This window comes from Vombatus ursinus, unplaced genomic scaffold (assembly GCF_900497805.2).
Source record: "Vombatus ursinus unplaced genomic scaffold, bare-nosed wombat genome assembly UNPS02009205.1, whole genome shotgun sequence".
NCBI lineage: Eukaryota > Metazoa > Chordata > Mammalia > Diprotodontia > Vombatidae > Vombatus > Vombatus ursinus.
The window spans coordinates 7,678,573-7,695,944 of NW_020948983.1; the positions used below are offsets into that span (position 1 = coordinate 7,678,573).

The 17,372-nt window shown below is 39.4% G+C and overlaps 1 protein-coding gene across 1 annotated transcript in view; it reads right to left on the reverse strand.

The window, feature by feature from the left end:
• HABP2 (hyaluronan binding protein 2) overlaps nucleotides 1–17,372 on the reverse strand; it is a 55,492-nt gene that overhangs the window by 20,745 nt on the left and 17,375 nt on the right. The window contains exons 2-3 of the mRNA XM_027852167.1: nucleotides 13,487–13,526; nucleotides 1,068–1,178 (exon numbers count right to left, since the gene is read on the reverse strand). Coding sequence (XP_027707968.1) covers nucleotides 1,068–1,178; nucleotides 13,487–13,526 — 151 coding nt within the window. The remainder of the gene's footprint in view (nucleotides 1–1,067; nucleotides 1,179–13,486; nucleotides 13,527–17,372) is intronic.

A 17,372-nucleotide genomic window follows, 5' to 3' on the forward strand; every position in this document is an offset into this window, starting at 1 on the left:
GTGCCAGGCACTGTGCTAAATGCTGGTGATACATGTACAAAGAATGAAACAATCCCTATTAGCAAGGAGATTATTTACTAACTTTAAGGTCTCTAAAATCATGAAAAAATGTATTTATTAAAAATGGTAGCAAGGTAAATAACAAGAAAAGAATTCCTTCCTACCCAAAAGGGCACACTCTCCTACAGATTCCCATGGCACCATTGGAAGAGACTTAACAACCAATCTTGAGCTTATAAATGATTCACACATTTTTTTTTAGGTAATTGGGGTTAAGTGACTTGCCCAGGGTCACACAGCTAGTAAGTGTCAAGTGTTTGGTCTGAGGCTGGATTTGAACTCAGGTCCTCCTGACTTCAGGGCCGCTGTTCTATCCACTGCGCCACCTAGCTGCCCTGACCCACACTTTTAAAACACCTTCCTCACAACAATCCTGTCAGGTGATACAAGTATCATTAGTTCCATTTTAAGGATAAAGAAACGGAGATTCTGAAAGGTTAATAATTGTCAAGAATAAGCAACTAGTATGGGTCTGAGGCAGGATTCAAAAACCTCGTGTCCTGTTGCTAAGTCCTGCATTCTATTTATCATGGCATGCTCTCTGCTGTCTTTTCTCTTGGGTCCTCACCACAATGCAATTACAGACTCTTCTGCTTGTGACCTGTTTTGTATATGAGAGCCTACACTGTGAAAAGAGATAAAAACATGACTGACTTTGTGAGAAGTCTAGTGAGTTCTAACACTCATTCTACTACCAACTAAAAATGTGATCTTGAACAACTACTTTTATTTGTCTGGACCTCAGTTTCCTCATCTGTAAAAATGAGGATGTTGATGAGATAATCTCCAAAGTCCCTTCTAGTCTTAAGATTCTATAACCCTCAAAGGAGGAAAAATCCTAAACATAATACTGTCTAAATAATTCTTTTGACACCACCATTTTGAGGCCATAATTGGTGATGAGAGGGAGGAGAGACAGTGCAAAAAGAATACAGACATCCAAGCATTTACTCCCTTTCCTTCCAATTTTCCCATCTATCACATCCCAAATAAGTTGATTTTCTTACCATTTTCTATAGAGACCCAACTAGTATACTCTCGATACTCAGACACATTACTTATAATTGTTTCATGATCATAATATTCAGCACTGTATTCATAGTCATCAGGAGTCCAATCTACAGCAGGTGAGAGAATGAAAGAGAAGTGGTTAGACTAAAGAAACATAACATTTTATTGCGTTTATGGAATGAATATAGCATTAGTAGAATGCACAGTCTTCAACTTGGCCCGTGAAAATTCCATCTGGATTCAAGGTACTCTTTGGGGCAGCATTGTTTCAAAACCTCTTCCCCAAGCTCCCATTCAATGATATTTTACATGTAAAATCATTAGTAAAAGACATTTATTAAAACAATAGCAAGGTAAATAGCAAGAAAAGAATTCCCTGCTATCCAGAAGGGGACATACTCTTACATATTCCCATGACACCATTAGAAGAGAAGAGACTTAAGAACCCAGCAACCACTCTCCTGGAATTGCATGTTAGCTGTAGTATCTCTTTGCCTCCATAGCTGAGACTTGCTACTTCCTACAGAGCTCCTGATGGCTGTCTGCTGGGTTGCTGCTTCTTCTAAGATGCCATTTACTGCTTCTCTGATGAAATGCTTCTAGACTGTTTCTTGGCTGTTCAGCTATTGCTTTATGCCAGCTCTCTGACCATTATCAACTGTTAAATGACTTTTTCCTTACAGAGAGGATTTTTGGAGCCAGTTCATAGCTATTTTATCTCTTTTTTGAGTCATACCCATAGCTATACCCAGCCAGGAACATAGAGAATTACTTAGGTAAATTCTGTCTTTTTGACTACTTTGCTTTACTCTCACTAGGGGCTTCACTAAACCTGATTCATATTTGGGCTGGGGTGAGTAGTGTCCCTGACAAATAACACTGTAACTGTAGATTTTTTGAGGAACAGGATGTAGCTGGAAGCCTTTGTCCTTTAACTGCACACAAATTTCTACCCTCTTTTCACTTCTTTTCTACCCGATGAAACAATGTGACTGAAATAGAAGCTGCTTGTCCCTCTTACTCTGTAAAATTGAGTGAAGGAGAGGGAAAAGTTTGAGCCCCTTGTTCAATTTTCAGTATGAGCATTTATTCCTCAAAAATTGGCAATCACTACAAATAAGGGCTTGATTCTTATATGTGTGTGTTCTTGATTGTCTAGACAAAAAAGTGACATAAAACACGAATAATGAAGATTAGACTTAAAGGGTGTTGTAGATATATCTCCTCCCCTTCCTCCAGAGAGCCAGAGAGTCAGAGAGCATAGCCTTGGGCTGGAGGCAACAGAGCAGAGAGCTTTTTTTTTTTGCAGCTGGGAAAACTGAGGCTCAGAGAGATGAGATTTATGTAAGGGCAGCTAGGTGAGCACTGGGCTTGGAATCAGGAAGACTCATCCTCCTGAGTTCAAATCTGGCCTCAGACACTTACTAGCTATGTGACCCCGGGCAAGTCACTTAACCCTGTTTACCTCAGTTTCCTCATCAATAAAGTGAGTTAAGAGAAGGAAATGACAAACATTCCTGTATTTTTGCCAAGAAAATCCCAAAATGAAGTTATAAATTGTTGGGCATGACTGAAAAACAACTGAACAACAACACAGAGTACATAGGCAGGTTTAGAACTTGTGTTTCTTGCCTTTGCAAATGGATTAATTCAGATTTCTTAAAGGGCCTCTATCATCCACTTCAGGTCCAATATGCCGAAGAAATTCCTTGCTCTTTTCTTGTCTATCATTGTTTGGCATTCTACTTACTCTATATATGGAGCAAAGAATGTCCACACTTACTTTGGGGGATGGTTTTCCTTTTTATTCTCATACATATCTAGGCTTCCAGCCTAAAATTTTGATAGGCACGAAAGGAAATATTGCATATGTTTATGAACCTTGAATAATGTTGCACATGGTAACAGGACCCAGAGCCCTGCCCCACAGCCACAAGCACTGAAAACTTCCAACAGCCAGTGGCTGTAGTCTTTAGACTTGGGGAGCAATAGGAGGTGGAAGATGTTTTGTACGGGGAGAAAGTTGAGTTGACTTCCTTGACTCCAGATGGTATCCCAGCCACCAGCAGGAATTATATAAAGAGCTCTCCAGATACATATGATAATGAGGAGAGAGAAAATGCAGATAGCAAACTTGAAAAAGCTCTGCTACAGAGCTGGCCTGATGGCTTAGTGGATAACACTCTACCTTGGACTGATCATCCATTGCCATTATCTTAGCTTCCTCAGTCATTTGGTTATAGTCCTTATCTCTTTGGCTTTTGAAAAAAAATCTACTTTCGTAAAATGACTTTTGTATTTTATATTAAAATAGAACTAGTACTTTATTTCTTCTTGAATACACTAACTCTGGTTCCATTCCAAAATTTCACCTCATTTATCACAATGTCAAGTCAGGACTCCCTTTCCTGGCTCATTATCTTACAGGAACTGAATTTCTGCAGTATGAAAGTGCTCTTGGAGCACACCTAGCCAGGGATAAGGATCGAAGTTGAAGATAAGACCATTGTCTTCCTGGAGCAAATCAAGTTTCCCTCCATCTAAGGAGACAAAGCAAAGAAAGAAACAAGGGGAAATAAAATATTTCTCCAAATTTGATTTGCAAGATTTCATTCTGGCTTTTTGGGGGGCGTCAGGAAGGGAGGGGTACAGAAATAACTTTGGTAATGAGAAGATTGGATCATTTATTTATTTATTTCTCCTTGGAGACCTGCCTTTTTTTTTCTTCTTTCCAGCAGGTGTTTTTAGATAATTACTTTTCCAGGTGTTTAAGTCATTTCCTGGATAACTTCAGCATAATGGTACATAGTTTCTCACCTTCTTTGTAGGTGTTGAAAAACGTAAGAAAACCACTTGTCTAAGAAGGATAGTTAAGATGCTATCTTTCCTAGGGACAGGGGGATGATAAAAATGACCTCCGACAGGTCTTTGCAGTGCTAGAAAAAATATAACATTAAACAAGTGTCATTTGATGTGCATGTTTTATTTTTTCTTCACTAGACTATGAGTTTTATTCAGGCAGGGAATACGTCTTATTTGATTTTTGTTTCCTTTGCTCAGACAAAGACAGGAACATTAGAGCTCAATCAATATTTATTGGATTGAATGGAAATGAATGGACTGCAAGTTCAACGAGTCAACAATATGATATGGCAGCTCCCTTACCGCCCCCTCCCTGCCAAAGCGAATGCTGCACTGGGAAGCATAGTTTATAAGAATAGGAAGTGGTAATCCCACTGTACTTTTCCCTGGTGAGACCATGTGTAGAATAATGTGTTCAGGTCTTGGCAATAAGCTGAAGAGTGTTCAGAGGAGGGCAACTGGAATAAAGGCCTTGAATCTGAGTCCTATGAGTAGTGGATGAAGCACTTGGGGATACTTAACCTGGTGATAAGAAGGCTCAGTGTAGAACACAATAGTTGCCTTCAAGTATTTAAAGGGCTATTATATGGAAAAGGAATTAGACTTGTTCTATTTTGCCCCAAAAGGTAAAACTAGGAATAGTGAATGGAAGTTTCAGAGAGGAAAAATTAGGTTTGATCTAAGGAGAAAAAACCCTACAACTTCCTTACAATTAAGAGCTACACAAAAAGGGAATGGGATGCCATGATAGATAATAGGTATCTATCTCCTCAAAGAGATCTACAAACAGAAGTTGAATGACCACTTGTTGGGTGTGTTGTAGTGGGGATTTTTTTTTTTTGGTGTGAGTTGGTCTACATGATTGCCAAGATCTGTTCCAACTCTGAAATTCTGTGATTCTGAACTATAATGGTGTCTAACTGCTGTACAGTGTGGCAAAGGAAAGGATTAAGCTTATCTCTGCTGAATAATCATAAAGTAACTTGCAGGAGAACTCCCTTCTAAAAAGTCTGTTAAATAGAAATATTCTAGGACTCTCTCATTCTTCAAGAACATGGCTTTTTCCACTATTGGGACGGACAGAATCAACTGGGGGAATGAGTCCCAGATCACCAAGACAGGAAGGGGTCTTCAAGATGTAGGGATGTATATCCAAATAGAACTAAGTCACTTGGTGCTGATCAGGCCTCAGGATGACTGTGGAAATTCCCTTCAATAGTAGCTCCATTTCCTCTTCTGAACTCAAAGAACTAACAGTCTGCTGTAGACATGGCCCTGGAAAGAGCTACATACTCCACTCCCTGTGGAGAATCATCCACATTAACATCCACAAACTACCACCATTGGGCAGGTAAACCTAAAAGGCAGCACAAAGAGATTTCAGATCCTGTTTCCAGCTTGGTTCCTCTAGGGGCAAAAGCCTTGTAGAGATGAGACATGGTGACCACCTCTATGTGTCAACAAATGAATTAATTGATAAATAGTAATTAAGTGCCTACTAAGTGCCAGGCACTGTGCTAAACACTGAGGATACAAAAAGAAGCAAAAGACAGTCCTGCCCTCCAGGAGCTTACAATCTAATAGGAGAGATGACATATAAACAAATATATACAAAGCAAGCTATATACAGGATAAATAGGAAATAATAAATAAAATAAGAAATAATAGGAAGGTAATAGAATTAAAATGGGTTGGGAAAGGCTTCCAGTAAAAGATGGAATTTTAGTTGGAACTTAAAGGAAGCTGGTATAGTTTCCACCTCCTCAACAACCAACTACTGAAGACCTAGAAAAGAAAGTTTTTGACACTAGAGTCCTTGGTGCAATCATACACATAATATGTATGCATATACATACATAATAAATGTATATATACAAGAAAGCTCCATCAAAAGGAAGAGAAATCTATCAAGAAATGTTCAATTCCCCTCCCTCCCCATTATATGAAAGGTATTTTATTAAGTACCATGGAGAATTCAAGGATATTTAAGACACAGTCCCTGATCTCAAGAAGCTTAGAAAAACTTATAAGATAGTTGGGGGGAGAGAACATGCACACAAAAAGTCAAATAACAGTGTGAGAGATGCTATATATACACATATATGCATATATACACATATACTGTATGTATATAATATATATTTGTTGTTCAGTTGTTTCTGACTCTTTGTTGATCCCATTTGGGGTTTTCTTGGCAAAGATACTGGAGTGGTTTGTCATTTCCTTCTCCAGCTCATTTTTACAAAGGAGGAAACTGAAGCAAACAGTGTTAAGTGGCTTGTCCAGGGTCACACAGCTACGAAGTGTCTGAGGCTGGATTTGAACTTAGGAAAAGGAGTCTTCATGACTTCAGGCCCAGCATTCTATCCACTGTGCCACCTAGCTGCCCATATATTATATAAACACATACCATATATGTATAAACATATAAAATATGTACCTATACTACATACTTATAAAAATACACAATATGCATATTATATACACAATACTATATGTATATAAACACACATATACACAATATATACCTATACTATATATGTACAAACACACATAATATATGTATAACCACATATAATATAAACATATCTATGTATACTACATATAAATATATATATACTATATACTATACTACATAAAAACATATATAATATGCATATTATATACACAATACTATATGTGTGTAAACAGATATAATATACACACAATGTATACCTATACTATATATGTACAAACATATAATATATACATTATACACATACTATATGTATAACCACATATAATACACACATACACATATACTACATATATAAACATGCACAATATGCACATCATATACATATTTACCATACTTGTATAAACATAAAATATAGACACAACACATACACATACTACATATATATAAACATATGTAATATGTGTATTATAATACGACGCATGTATAAACACATATACACATAGATACAAACATGTCTACATATATGTATGTAAACATGCATAATGTATATTATATATACACATTACATAAACACATATAGTATATACACATATAATATAAGCATATACTACATATGTATAAACATTATATATGCGTATGTATCTGTGTATGCTTCAGTGTGTAATTGTGTATATATGTATATGTAGATGTGTATGCGTGTGTGTATTTTTTCCTTATTTTTAGGTCCCTGGTTTTCCTCTCAACTGCTGCTCTTTGTACCAGAGGCTCCCAAATGTATTTGGCCTACTGCCCTCTTTAAAAAACAATTACTCAGCACTCCACTGGAGTTCGGTTAGATTGACCCTTATTTTTGTTCAGTGCCCCCAATTGCACCCGAGGCTACTACCACCCCTCCCCTGGATCGTCCCAGGGAGTGGTATTGCCCACTTTGGGAACCTTTGCCAGGCTTTCTTTGAGTCCAGGGCCAAGCTCCTTTGTTCAAAGGAATATCATTGGGCATTGAAGAAGTGGTCTCAAACTGAGGCTTTCTTCCTAGTATCACTAGGAAAATTAAAAGAGCACTGGAAAAAGGGGAGAAAATGGACAACTGTGTGAAATGTTTTAACATCGGGGACAAGCACTTAAGGGTTTCTCTAGTCAACAATTCAGTCCAATAAAACTGCATTAAGTGCCTACTGTGTACACAACATTGTGCTAGGTATTGGGGAACACACACTTAATGAAGGGTTGGGGTAACATGAAAGAAGTCAAGAAAAGTAGGTGGGAGACAAATAGCTTCCAGATGATGCCAGCATGAGGAGTTTGTTTGCATATATGCATGTAAGAAATAGACAGAAAGATGGGCTCAGAGCCAGAAAGACCTAGGTTTCGATCCTGCCCCCAGATGCTTACTAACTGTGTGACCCTGGGCAGGTAGTTTAACTTCTCTGTGCCTCAGTTTCTTCATCTGTATAATGAGAAAGTTGAATCTGATGGCATCTAGGATACATTCCAATTTAAAATCTATCATCCTATGTGTATGTGTGTATGTTATGTATATATATATGTGTATGCATATATATGATAAAATGAGAAAATATTTACAAATCACTTAGTATAGTAGGTGCTATATAAATGCTAGCTATTATTATATATAAATTTAGTAAGGGAGAAGACTTCTGAGTAAGGGAGAGACATGGTTTGATCTTTGTTTTAGGAATATTAATTAGCAGCTGTGCGAAGGACATTTTGGACAAGGGAAAGACTGGAAGCAGTGGAAATGATGAGGAGGTGAGGAAACCTGGCAACTTTGTGGAAATGGAGTGGTGAGGAGAGGGAAGAGTCAACGGTGACTCTGAGGCTGGGAGCCCGGGCAGTACCCTGAACAGAAATAGGAAAGTATAGGGAAGGGTAGAAAATCGAGGATTCCATTTTGGAAATTGTGAATTTGGTTATTGATGGGGAGCCCTGTTTGTTGAACCGAATATCCATTGTAAATAGAGTAGCCATCCTGTGTTATCTCTGTGTTGTTATACTGGGATGATAACAACATCTACCTCACAGCACGATTGTAAGGATCAAATGAGTATTTTGTAAACATTTAAGTGCTATATAGATGTAACCTATTTATTGTGATAATAATGATGATGATGATGATGAGATGATGATGATGATATTTGATACTCAAAACTACCCCATTAAGTAGGGAGGGAGCTCCTGACTGGAGAGGAGAAAATTGAGGCACGAAAAGATTAAATAATATGTTTAAGATGATACAGCTCATTAATGACAGTTCTGGAACCTGATCCCAGGTCTTTCTATTCCCAGACTTGTGATTTCCACTACCGCACAAGGTTTCTCATTTATTTCAGTTCCATGGAAATCAGCAAGTTTTAGGAAACATCAGGAGTTGAGGACTTTTGCTCAGTCAGAGGCTGAAGGCCTTTGGACCAAACTTACAGGGGTCTGTGCCCAGGGTCTTTCCTCAGAAAGCTCCGAGTTACTGAAAGGGGGGCTTTGCAGCTGCTCTGGTTAAAGAGCTTGCCAGATGTGTGAAATGCAATCAAAATCCCTGGTATCACGTCCCTGTTGGCATCATCAATCATCATGGCACAGAAACCTCCTCAGAGGGCCTCCACCAAAACACAGTCCTGTCTGATTCCATTTGACGTTTTGAGTCTAGCTGACAGGATGCTCTCTGTGGAGATCCTCTCTGGCAGGCAGTGGGATGGCTGATGGATGGGCTCAGCACACATTTCAGGAGAGAGCCAAGCTTTGAAAAAGCACCTCCATAGCCCTGGTGGCTGACAGTGTCACCTGCCGTGGTTAGATCCACAAAGACCCGAGTTGTTTGGCTTAACACTTCTTTCTCCAGCAGCTGGGTAATGAAACAGGGTGCTCCTCTGGGTCTTAAAACCATACTGTGCTGTCCATGGAGGACTAAGGAGTTGGAAAAAGGATACCAGGTCTGGAGTCTGAAAGAGTGGATTCCATACCTGGTTCTCCAACTTACTACCTCTTATCTGCATAACCTTGGGCAAATCACATCCTCTATTTGAACCTCAGTTTCTCTATTTGTAAGATTGGGGGAGGAGGCTGCTGAACTATCAATAGTATTTAAGGTCCCTTTCTGCTTAAAGTCTTATAACAGGAGTTATTAACCTGAGGTCTGTGAACTTTAAAAAATATGTATTTTAATAACTATTTCAGTAAAATTGGTTTCTTCTGTTAACCCTATGTATTTTATTTTGTGCATTTAAAAACATTATTTTGAGAAGAGATCCACAAACTTAACCACGTTGCCAAAGGAGGTCCACGACACAAAACAAGTTAAGTTCCCATTGGCCAGTTGCTTAATTCTTGGCTAATTCATGTCCTTGGTAAAATAGTTAATATAATAATAGCTAGCATTTCTATAACACTTTAAGGTTTGCAAAGCCCTTTGTATATGTCATTTCATTTGATCCTCATTATAGATCCTGTGAGGGAGGGGATATTATTATCCTCACCTTTCAGGTGAGGAAACTGAAAATGAAACAGGTTGAATTACTTGCCCAGGGTTACACAGCTAGGAAACAACTAAGGCAGAATTTGAACTGGAGTCTTCCTGACTCCAAGGTCCATACTCTAGCCACTGTAACCCCTCACTGGTCGAAAGCTAAAAGAAAAAAAAAAGCAACTACAAAAGCAATGGGCTCTTCATGGTATGGACATTATGGTTGGATTTAGAGTGTGAGGACCTAGGATTGGATTCCAGGTTTGCTACCTACTAGCCTCAATTTGGTCAAATTGCTTCACTTTTCTGGGCCTCGGTTTCCTTATCTCCAAAATGGGGGAGTTGGACTTAATGTATTCCAAGATTCTTTCCAGCTCTAAAGTTATCATCCTAAGTCAGATTGCAGGGTGTGCATGGATGGTGAAGGAGAAGAAATGAATGTAGGTTACTTTTCCCAGGACTGTAGCGATGAAGAGAAAGTGATATATAGGATACTCACCTGAACTATTTCATTTCCTAATTGGTCTTTCTGTCTCCATTCTCTCTCTGACTCTGTCTCTCCATCTGTCTCTTTCCCTCTCTCTGTCTGTCTCTCTATCTGTCTTTTTACCTCTCTCTGTCTGTCTCTCTGTCTCTGTCTCTGTCTTTCTCTCTACCTCTCTCTCTCCCCATCCCTCTGTCTGACTCTCCAATCAATCATTAAGTCACTCAACAACTGTTTATTATTCTTCCTTTACATACCTACTAAAATAATTTTCCAAATGTACAGGTTTGACCGTATCCTACCCGTAATTCAAAAGCTATTGGCTCCTCACTGTCTCAGGGATAAAATACCAAAGAGCCTGACGTTTAAGGTGCTCCATGATTTGGCCTCAACCTACTTTTCCAACCTGATTTCACATTATCATCCTTCATGCACTCTGTTTTCCAGTCAAACTCTATTACTGGCTATTATTCCCCAATTTTCCCTTTATACTCCTATCCCTGTGCATTCCTACAAGTGCTCTCTCTCACCTCCATGTCTGGTATTCACAACTTTCATCCGTGCTTCTTAAAAGCTTCTCTTCTTTCAAGACCCAGCAGGGCTTTTTTCTTTTTCTTTTTAAAATTTCTTTCTTTTTCTTTTGTAAAGCACGGAGTAAACAAGGCTTTGCTCAAGGGTCCTGACATTCACACTTCTTTCCCAAAGCAGCAATGTCCACAAACCCCACCTCTCAGGCCTCTGGAGGCTCAAAGTCCAACTATCCTTCTGAGACTCCCAGGTAGGAGGTGAGAAGGGGAGAAGCCATCCCCTCTTTCACCATAACTGTGGCTGTGGTGGGATCATTCTCTGTATCACCATACCTGCCCCTCCCATTCTATCAGACTGCTCTCTACACCCTGCACTTCTCCAGCCTTCAAAGATGCCTTCTGTACCCTTCCTTCAGACTATCCTATACACCTCACCATGTCAGTCTCTTTCCCAACAAGTTGAATTTGACCCTGGTGCAGTTTGGGTTAGTTATTACTCTGAGCCATCTCTTCTGCCAAAACTGCTCCCAATTCACTGAGATGAAAGTTTTCTCTTTCTTTTTAAATTTTCATAGTTATTTATCTGGGTTTCTCTTTTGCCTCCTCCATCATATCTTCCCTTATATTATACTTATCTATTTATATGGGCTATTGTCCTTAGTACAAAATGAGGTTACATTTCTGAATGCAAAGACTGTTATTTTCATTTATGTAGCCCTCACAATGAGTACAGAATCACAGTGGGTGCTTAATAAATGTTGGTTGATAGAGACTACATAGTGTGGGTTATCTGGAACTGGTTTGAAATAAAAACAGACATGAGATTCAAGTCCCTTCTCTGATATACAGAGGCTGTGTGATCCTGAGCTAAGTCAGGTAACCCCTCAGGGCTTTGGGTAATTCTCTAAGACAATCAAATCAACAACATTTATTGGATGCTTACTGTGTGCCAGGCACTATCAGCTATAGGAGAGGCACTGATATACATTAGTATAGAGAATTCCTCACCAGGAGCTCCCTACTTGTCCAAAAAGAAATGTGTTGAATTTAATCAAATGATCATTCATTAATTCATTTTTTTTTCTGTACTGAGGCTAGGAATTGGGCATGTCTTTGAAAAGTTTTGCTTGTGCTGATGCCAAAAAATGGGCTATCCTCCAAGATCTAGTGATATATGCAATTCATTCTAATTCAACAACAGGGTCATAACTAACCATTATGGCACCTGGGGCATATTTCACAAAATATGTCCAGGGCAAGCAGTAGGAAAAGTGGTTTCAAATCATCTTTTTCAGAAAATTCAGTTCCCCTTCTTAGATGGAGGAGAAGGGACACAGAATCTCTTTGGGGAAAAGTGCTCACCCTGGATGCTACCAGTGGTAGGGGGATCCAGGGGCACAAGATTATTTCAGGGGGAAAGACTGGATCCTGGTGGGGAGATAGAGACATTGAGATGAGAGATGCATCAGCAGGGATCCTGAGATGTCATGAGACAGTTGCTTTGGTGGAACAGGTTGGGATTATGTCTGTGAAGGAATTTACCTGGATTGGAGTAGGTCAGGGAGGAAAAAGAAGTATACCATTAACTAGTTATTCTTGCTAACTAAATGCTAAACTTAATTGTTTCTATGCTGTTGAAAGGTATATGTGCTATCAGCATTTTCCAAATTTTGGTGCCAGGGGGCAAATCCTGGCTATCTCATCCTAGTTATGGTTCTATTTTTTTTTTAATATTGAGAGCCTACTGCGCACAAAGTTCTGTGCAAACACACATTAGAACATGCTGATTTCGTCTTGAGAACAGTGCAAATTCTCACAAAGCTACTCAGAATCATATCCTGTATTTTCTAGCACTTTGTATTACCTCAATCTGGTATCGGTTAGGGCTCAGAAGCTTTTTGAACTTCAAGCTGCATTTCCCTGGGGATAAAAATCTCCTTTCTCAAGGCCTATTGACAAAAGTTTGGATGCTCATACATTGTACAAATGCCTGATCCTCTGGTGTGTAGGCTGAACGCCACAATGGAGCAGCATGTGGAAAGATGTGGCTTTCTCTGATGGTAACAACCACTGGAAAGTATTCTGTGTGGAGCCTTTCTCTTTAAGTTGAACAGGAGGCCTCCAACCTCCTAAAGGGGGCTTTCAGCTCAGTGGGACTGAACTGAGTGGAGCTTTTCCTGAGATTAGGCCTTGATAAGAGAAGGGAAGAGCAGAGACAGGAGGAGATGGTGAGTGGGAAGTGAGAATCAGGAAGGGAAAAGAGTTAGGGAAGGGGAATGGGAGACAGATATCAGAATACTGGGCACCTGAGGGGAAATGTGACTTGGAGAGCAAAGGACTTAAGATAGTGAGGGAACAAAATTCACCTACCTTACAATAATGCTTACAGCGGGCCCTGACTTAAAGCCTGACTGGTGGCCTAAAGTTTTACTCTTTCTGTCTTAGTTCTCTAAAGACTAAAAGAATTCACCAACAAATAAATAAATGAACAAACAAACAAATGAATAAATAATCCACTTGCTTTCCTCCATCCAGCACTCTCTTCTTATAGTGGAGATGAATATTTTCAAAATGAGCACAGGCAAACCAGCAACGGAAAACACACTTACCCTTGTCGATGTTTGCTATTGGCGAGGTCAAGGAGGAAAACTGCAAAACAGAATAAAGCCAATGTGTTTGTGAGTCCTTTTTTAGGTACAGAAAAACATAGCCCTACCTTAGGGTAAACTTTCTAGGGAGCAATTTTCCATTGAAGTCAAGTGAGACCCTGAGTAAACCTCTGCTAGATGAGCTTTTAGTGTTAATTTAGATGAGGAAAGCTTGGTCGTTTTATTAAAAAGCCCAGCCAAGAAAGTCCTATTGCATCCATTTATCTATCCAAATCTGAATTCTGCTTCCACATAATCAGAGCATCTCTCTGTCCACTCCTGCCTCTGTTTTTACATGTAAATATTCCATTTGATTTCCTTTTAAAAAATCAATTTTTATTGTTATTTTTAGTATTTCATTATCTATATTTTCCAAAGTATCCCTCCCCTTTCTTTTTCCCCTTGTAGAGCCATCCCTTATAACAAAGGGAAAAAAAACAGTTTAGAACAACTAAGCAACATATTAGAAATGTCTGACATTATAAGCAGTACTCTACACCCATAGACCCACCCCCACCTCTACAGAGAAGGGATGCTGCCTTGTCCTATCTTTTCTCTAGGGCCAACCTAGAGAATTATAGTTATAATTTTGAAGCATGCAAGTTTCAAATGTTTTATTGTTACTCTTTCATTTATACTGCTGTAGTCATTGTAGATACTGTTTTCCTGCTTGTGCTTACTTCATTTTGCATCAGTTCATACAAGTCTTCCCATGCTTCTCTGCTTTTTAATATTCATTGCTCCTTATGGCACAGTTATATCCCATTTTATTATTTGTTTAGCTTATTTAGTCAATAGGCAGCTATGTGGCCCTGTGAATGGAGTTCTGGACCTGGAATCAGGAAGACCTGGGTTTTAAATCTAGCCTCAGATACTTACTAATTGTATGACCCTAGGCAAGTCATTTAAGCCAGACATCTCATTTTCTTTATCTGTAAAATGAGGATAATAATAGTACTTACCTCCCAGCATTATTGTGAGGGTCAAATGAGATAATAATTGTAAAGTACTTAGTATAGTTCCTGGACATAGTAAATGCTGTACAATAATTTAGCTACTATTATTATTAATTGGTGGGCATCTGTTTGTTTTCAGTTCTTTTCTAGTACAAAAAAGTTTTGCTATAAATATTTTGCTGTCCTTGGGCTCTTTCTTTTTCCAACTCCCTTTGAGAAGATACGTAACAGTGGATCTCTAGGTCTTAGGGTATGGACTTTTCAGTCACTTTCTTAGTAAAACTCCAAATTACTTTCCAGAATTATTGGATCCATTCATAACTCCAACTGTACATTATTGTGCCCACCTTTCCACAATACCTCCGACATTGACTATTCCCACATTTTGTTATCTTTGCCCATTTTCTGGATCCAAGGTGAAACCTCAACATTGCCTTGATTTGCATTTCTTATTGGAGTGATTTGGTGCTCCTCTTGGTTTCTTCCTTTCTTTTGTTGTTTGTTTTCCTAACCCTGCCCCCAGAGGTATTCAGAGCTTATCAGAGCTGGAAAGCAGCTCAAGGGCATCTCCTCCAACCCCTAACTGGAGCCACAAATCCACTCTAGAGCATCCAAAACAAGATATTACCCAGCCTCTAACCTTCTCACATGCTCTGGAATGGATATCTCCTTTCTTTGAGTTCCTGTAGCTCTTGCTTCCTTGACTATTCATTGAGCCTCAAGATAAACTGTCTTATATTACTTTTAATGATTTCTCCTGTTTGAGTCTTGCTTTGCCTTTCTCTCTGTGTGACAAGTTCTATGAGGGCAGATTACTTCCCGTATTTCCTTTTATCTGCCACAGTCTCTACCTTGACCTGACCTGGGCCAGGAATCTGTGTGCCAAAGATGACTCCCAAATTTCCTTTTCTTTTCATTTTAATTAATAGCTTTTTTTTTATACCTCCTTAAATTCCAAATAAACTCTTCCTCCTCTCTCCTCCAGACAGGCATATCTTGTAACAAAGAATAATAAAGAAGAGGAGGCAAGCAATGAAATAAAATGAGCCAAAGCATCAACCATACGTATGTAATATCCTGTACCCATAGACCCCCATCCTTGAAAAGAAGAAAGGGAGGTACATTTCACAAACATTTTCTGTGATATATGGGTTGGTAGCTCACCCTACAGCCCTACTCCCTGCTGCCTTTGAAAACCAACGAACATATGCCACCCTCATCTCTACAGGTCTATAATCCTGCTTGTCCCCATCCACCATCTTATCACTAACCAGCACACACTCTTCAGCCCTAGGGGTCTTGGTCAAGCTTCTACTAGTTTAAGCACTGGGGAAGGACAGAGCTTGGAACTTTGGAGCACCATTTTTCAAAGTTTGCTCCACCCCAAGCTGAAAGAGCTGTCTACATTTGCCAACCCTACTTATTCATCAGTCCTGGCAATCTGGCTTCTGCTCTCTTCTGACCACTCTGTTCTGACAGCAGTTACTTTCTCTAAGTTCACTAATGGCACCATTATTTCCCTAGTAATCCAGACTCATCTTAAACTCATCTTTGACTCTTCTCTCTCCCCCACAATCCAATCATTCATCAAAGCCCTGCCCTTTCCACCTGTGAAATATCTTTCATATCCTTTCCTCGTTTCTACTTTCACTCCCCCCAACATAGTTCAAGTCTTACTCTTGCCTGGTACTGTAAGGCTTCCTAACTGCTCTCCCTCCCTCAAGTTTCTCTACCATCCAGCCTATCTTCTATATTACTGCTAAAGTAATCTTCTCAAAGCATGTATTTGATACACCACTCAAACCTTCTCTGGCTTTCCTACTACTTGGAAGATAAATATAAACTCTGTAGCCTGGTTTTCAAGGCTTTCTATAATCTGGTACCAGCTTACTTTTCCACCTTTGTTTCACTGCTCCTGCCTTTGATTCTTACTACTTGTGTCCTTGGGTAAGTCACTTAACTTCCTTGGGCCTCAGTTTCCTGATCTGTAAAAATGAGAGGGCAGGACTAAAAGGCCTCTGAACTCCCTTCCTCTCTCATCTATGACCCTATGATCCTCTTCAAGCATTCCACATTCCAGCCAAATTGAGCCACTGACTATTTCCCCGTTCATCTCAGGAACTACCCTCTCCTGGGATATAAGACAGAGAAATTTACATATGAGGAAACCTTAGAGATGATCTATTCCAACAACCTATTTTACAGATGAGGAAACTAAAGCAAAGGGAAGTGAAGAGATTTGCCCAATATCACAGAGCCGAGATTTGGACTCCGGTCTGTTGATTCCAAATCCATTGTCCTTTTACCATCATGCCTGAAAGAGACTCCTTCACAATCCACCTACGGAAGGCCCCTTCCTTCAAGGCCCAGTTCAGATGCCTCCTCCATTACCAGGAGCCTTTCCCTCCTTGAATCTCTCTGAGGCATTATTGCTTGCTCTTTCCCAAAGCACTTACTTATTTTCTAACTTGAATGGTGGCGTGGCTATGGGAGATCTCTATCTCCCATAGATATAACTTTAAAGTAAAAAAAAAGCCAAAGAGATGACTTTAGAGTCAGCAGGAGCTGAATTCAGGTCCTGCCTCTGATGCATACTAACTATATAAACTTGGGTGAGCTGCTCAACCTCCAGGTAATTCCAAACAACTTCCTAAGACTAGGTCGTAGAGAAGTCATTGATGTATATTAGTAGAAAAGATTGTCTCATCGGGAGCTCCCTACACCAACAGAGGTCAAGACCAGTTTTCGAGACAATTTGGTAGTTGTTAGAACGCTGAGCATATCCAGCCTCTGACAGTAGAGATGGGATGTTGAGCAAATCACTTTAACTTGTATTACTTTAGGCAACTTCATTAGACTTTTGTATTGTCTTAAACCAGGAGAATTAACTA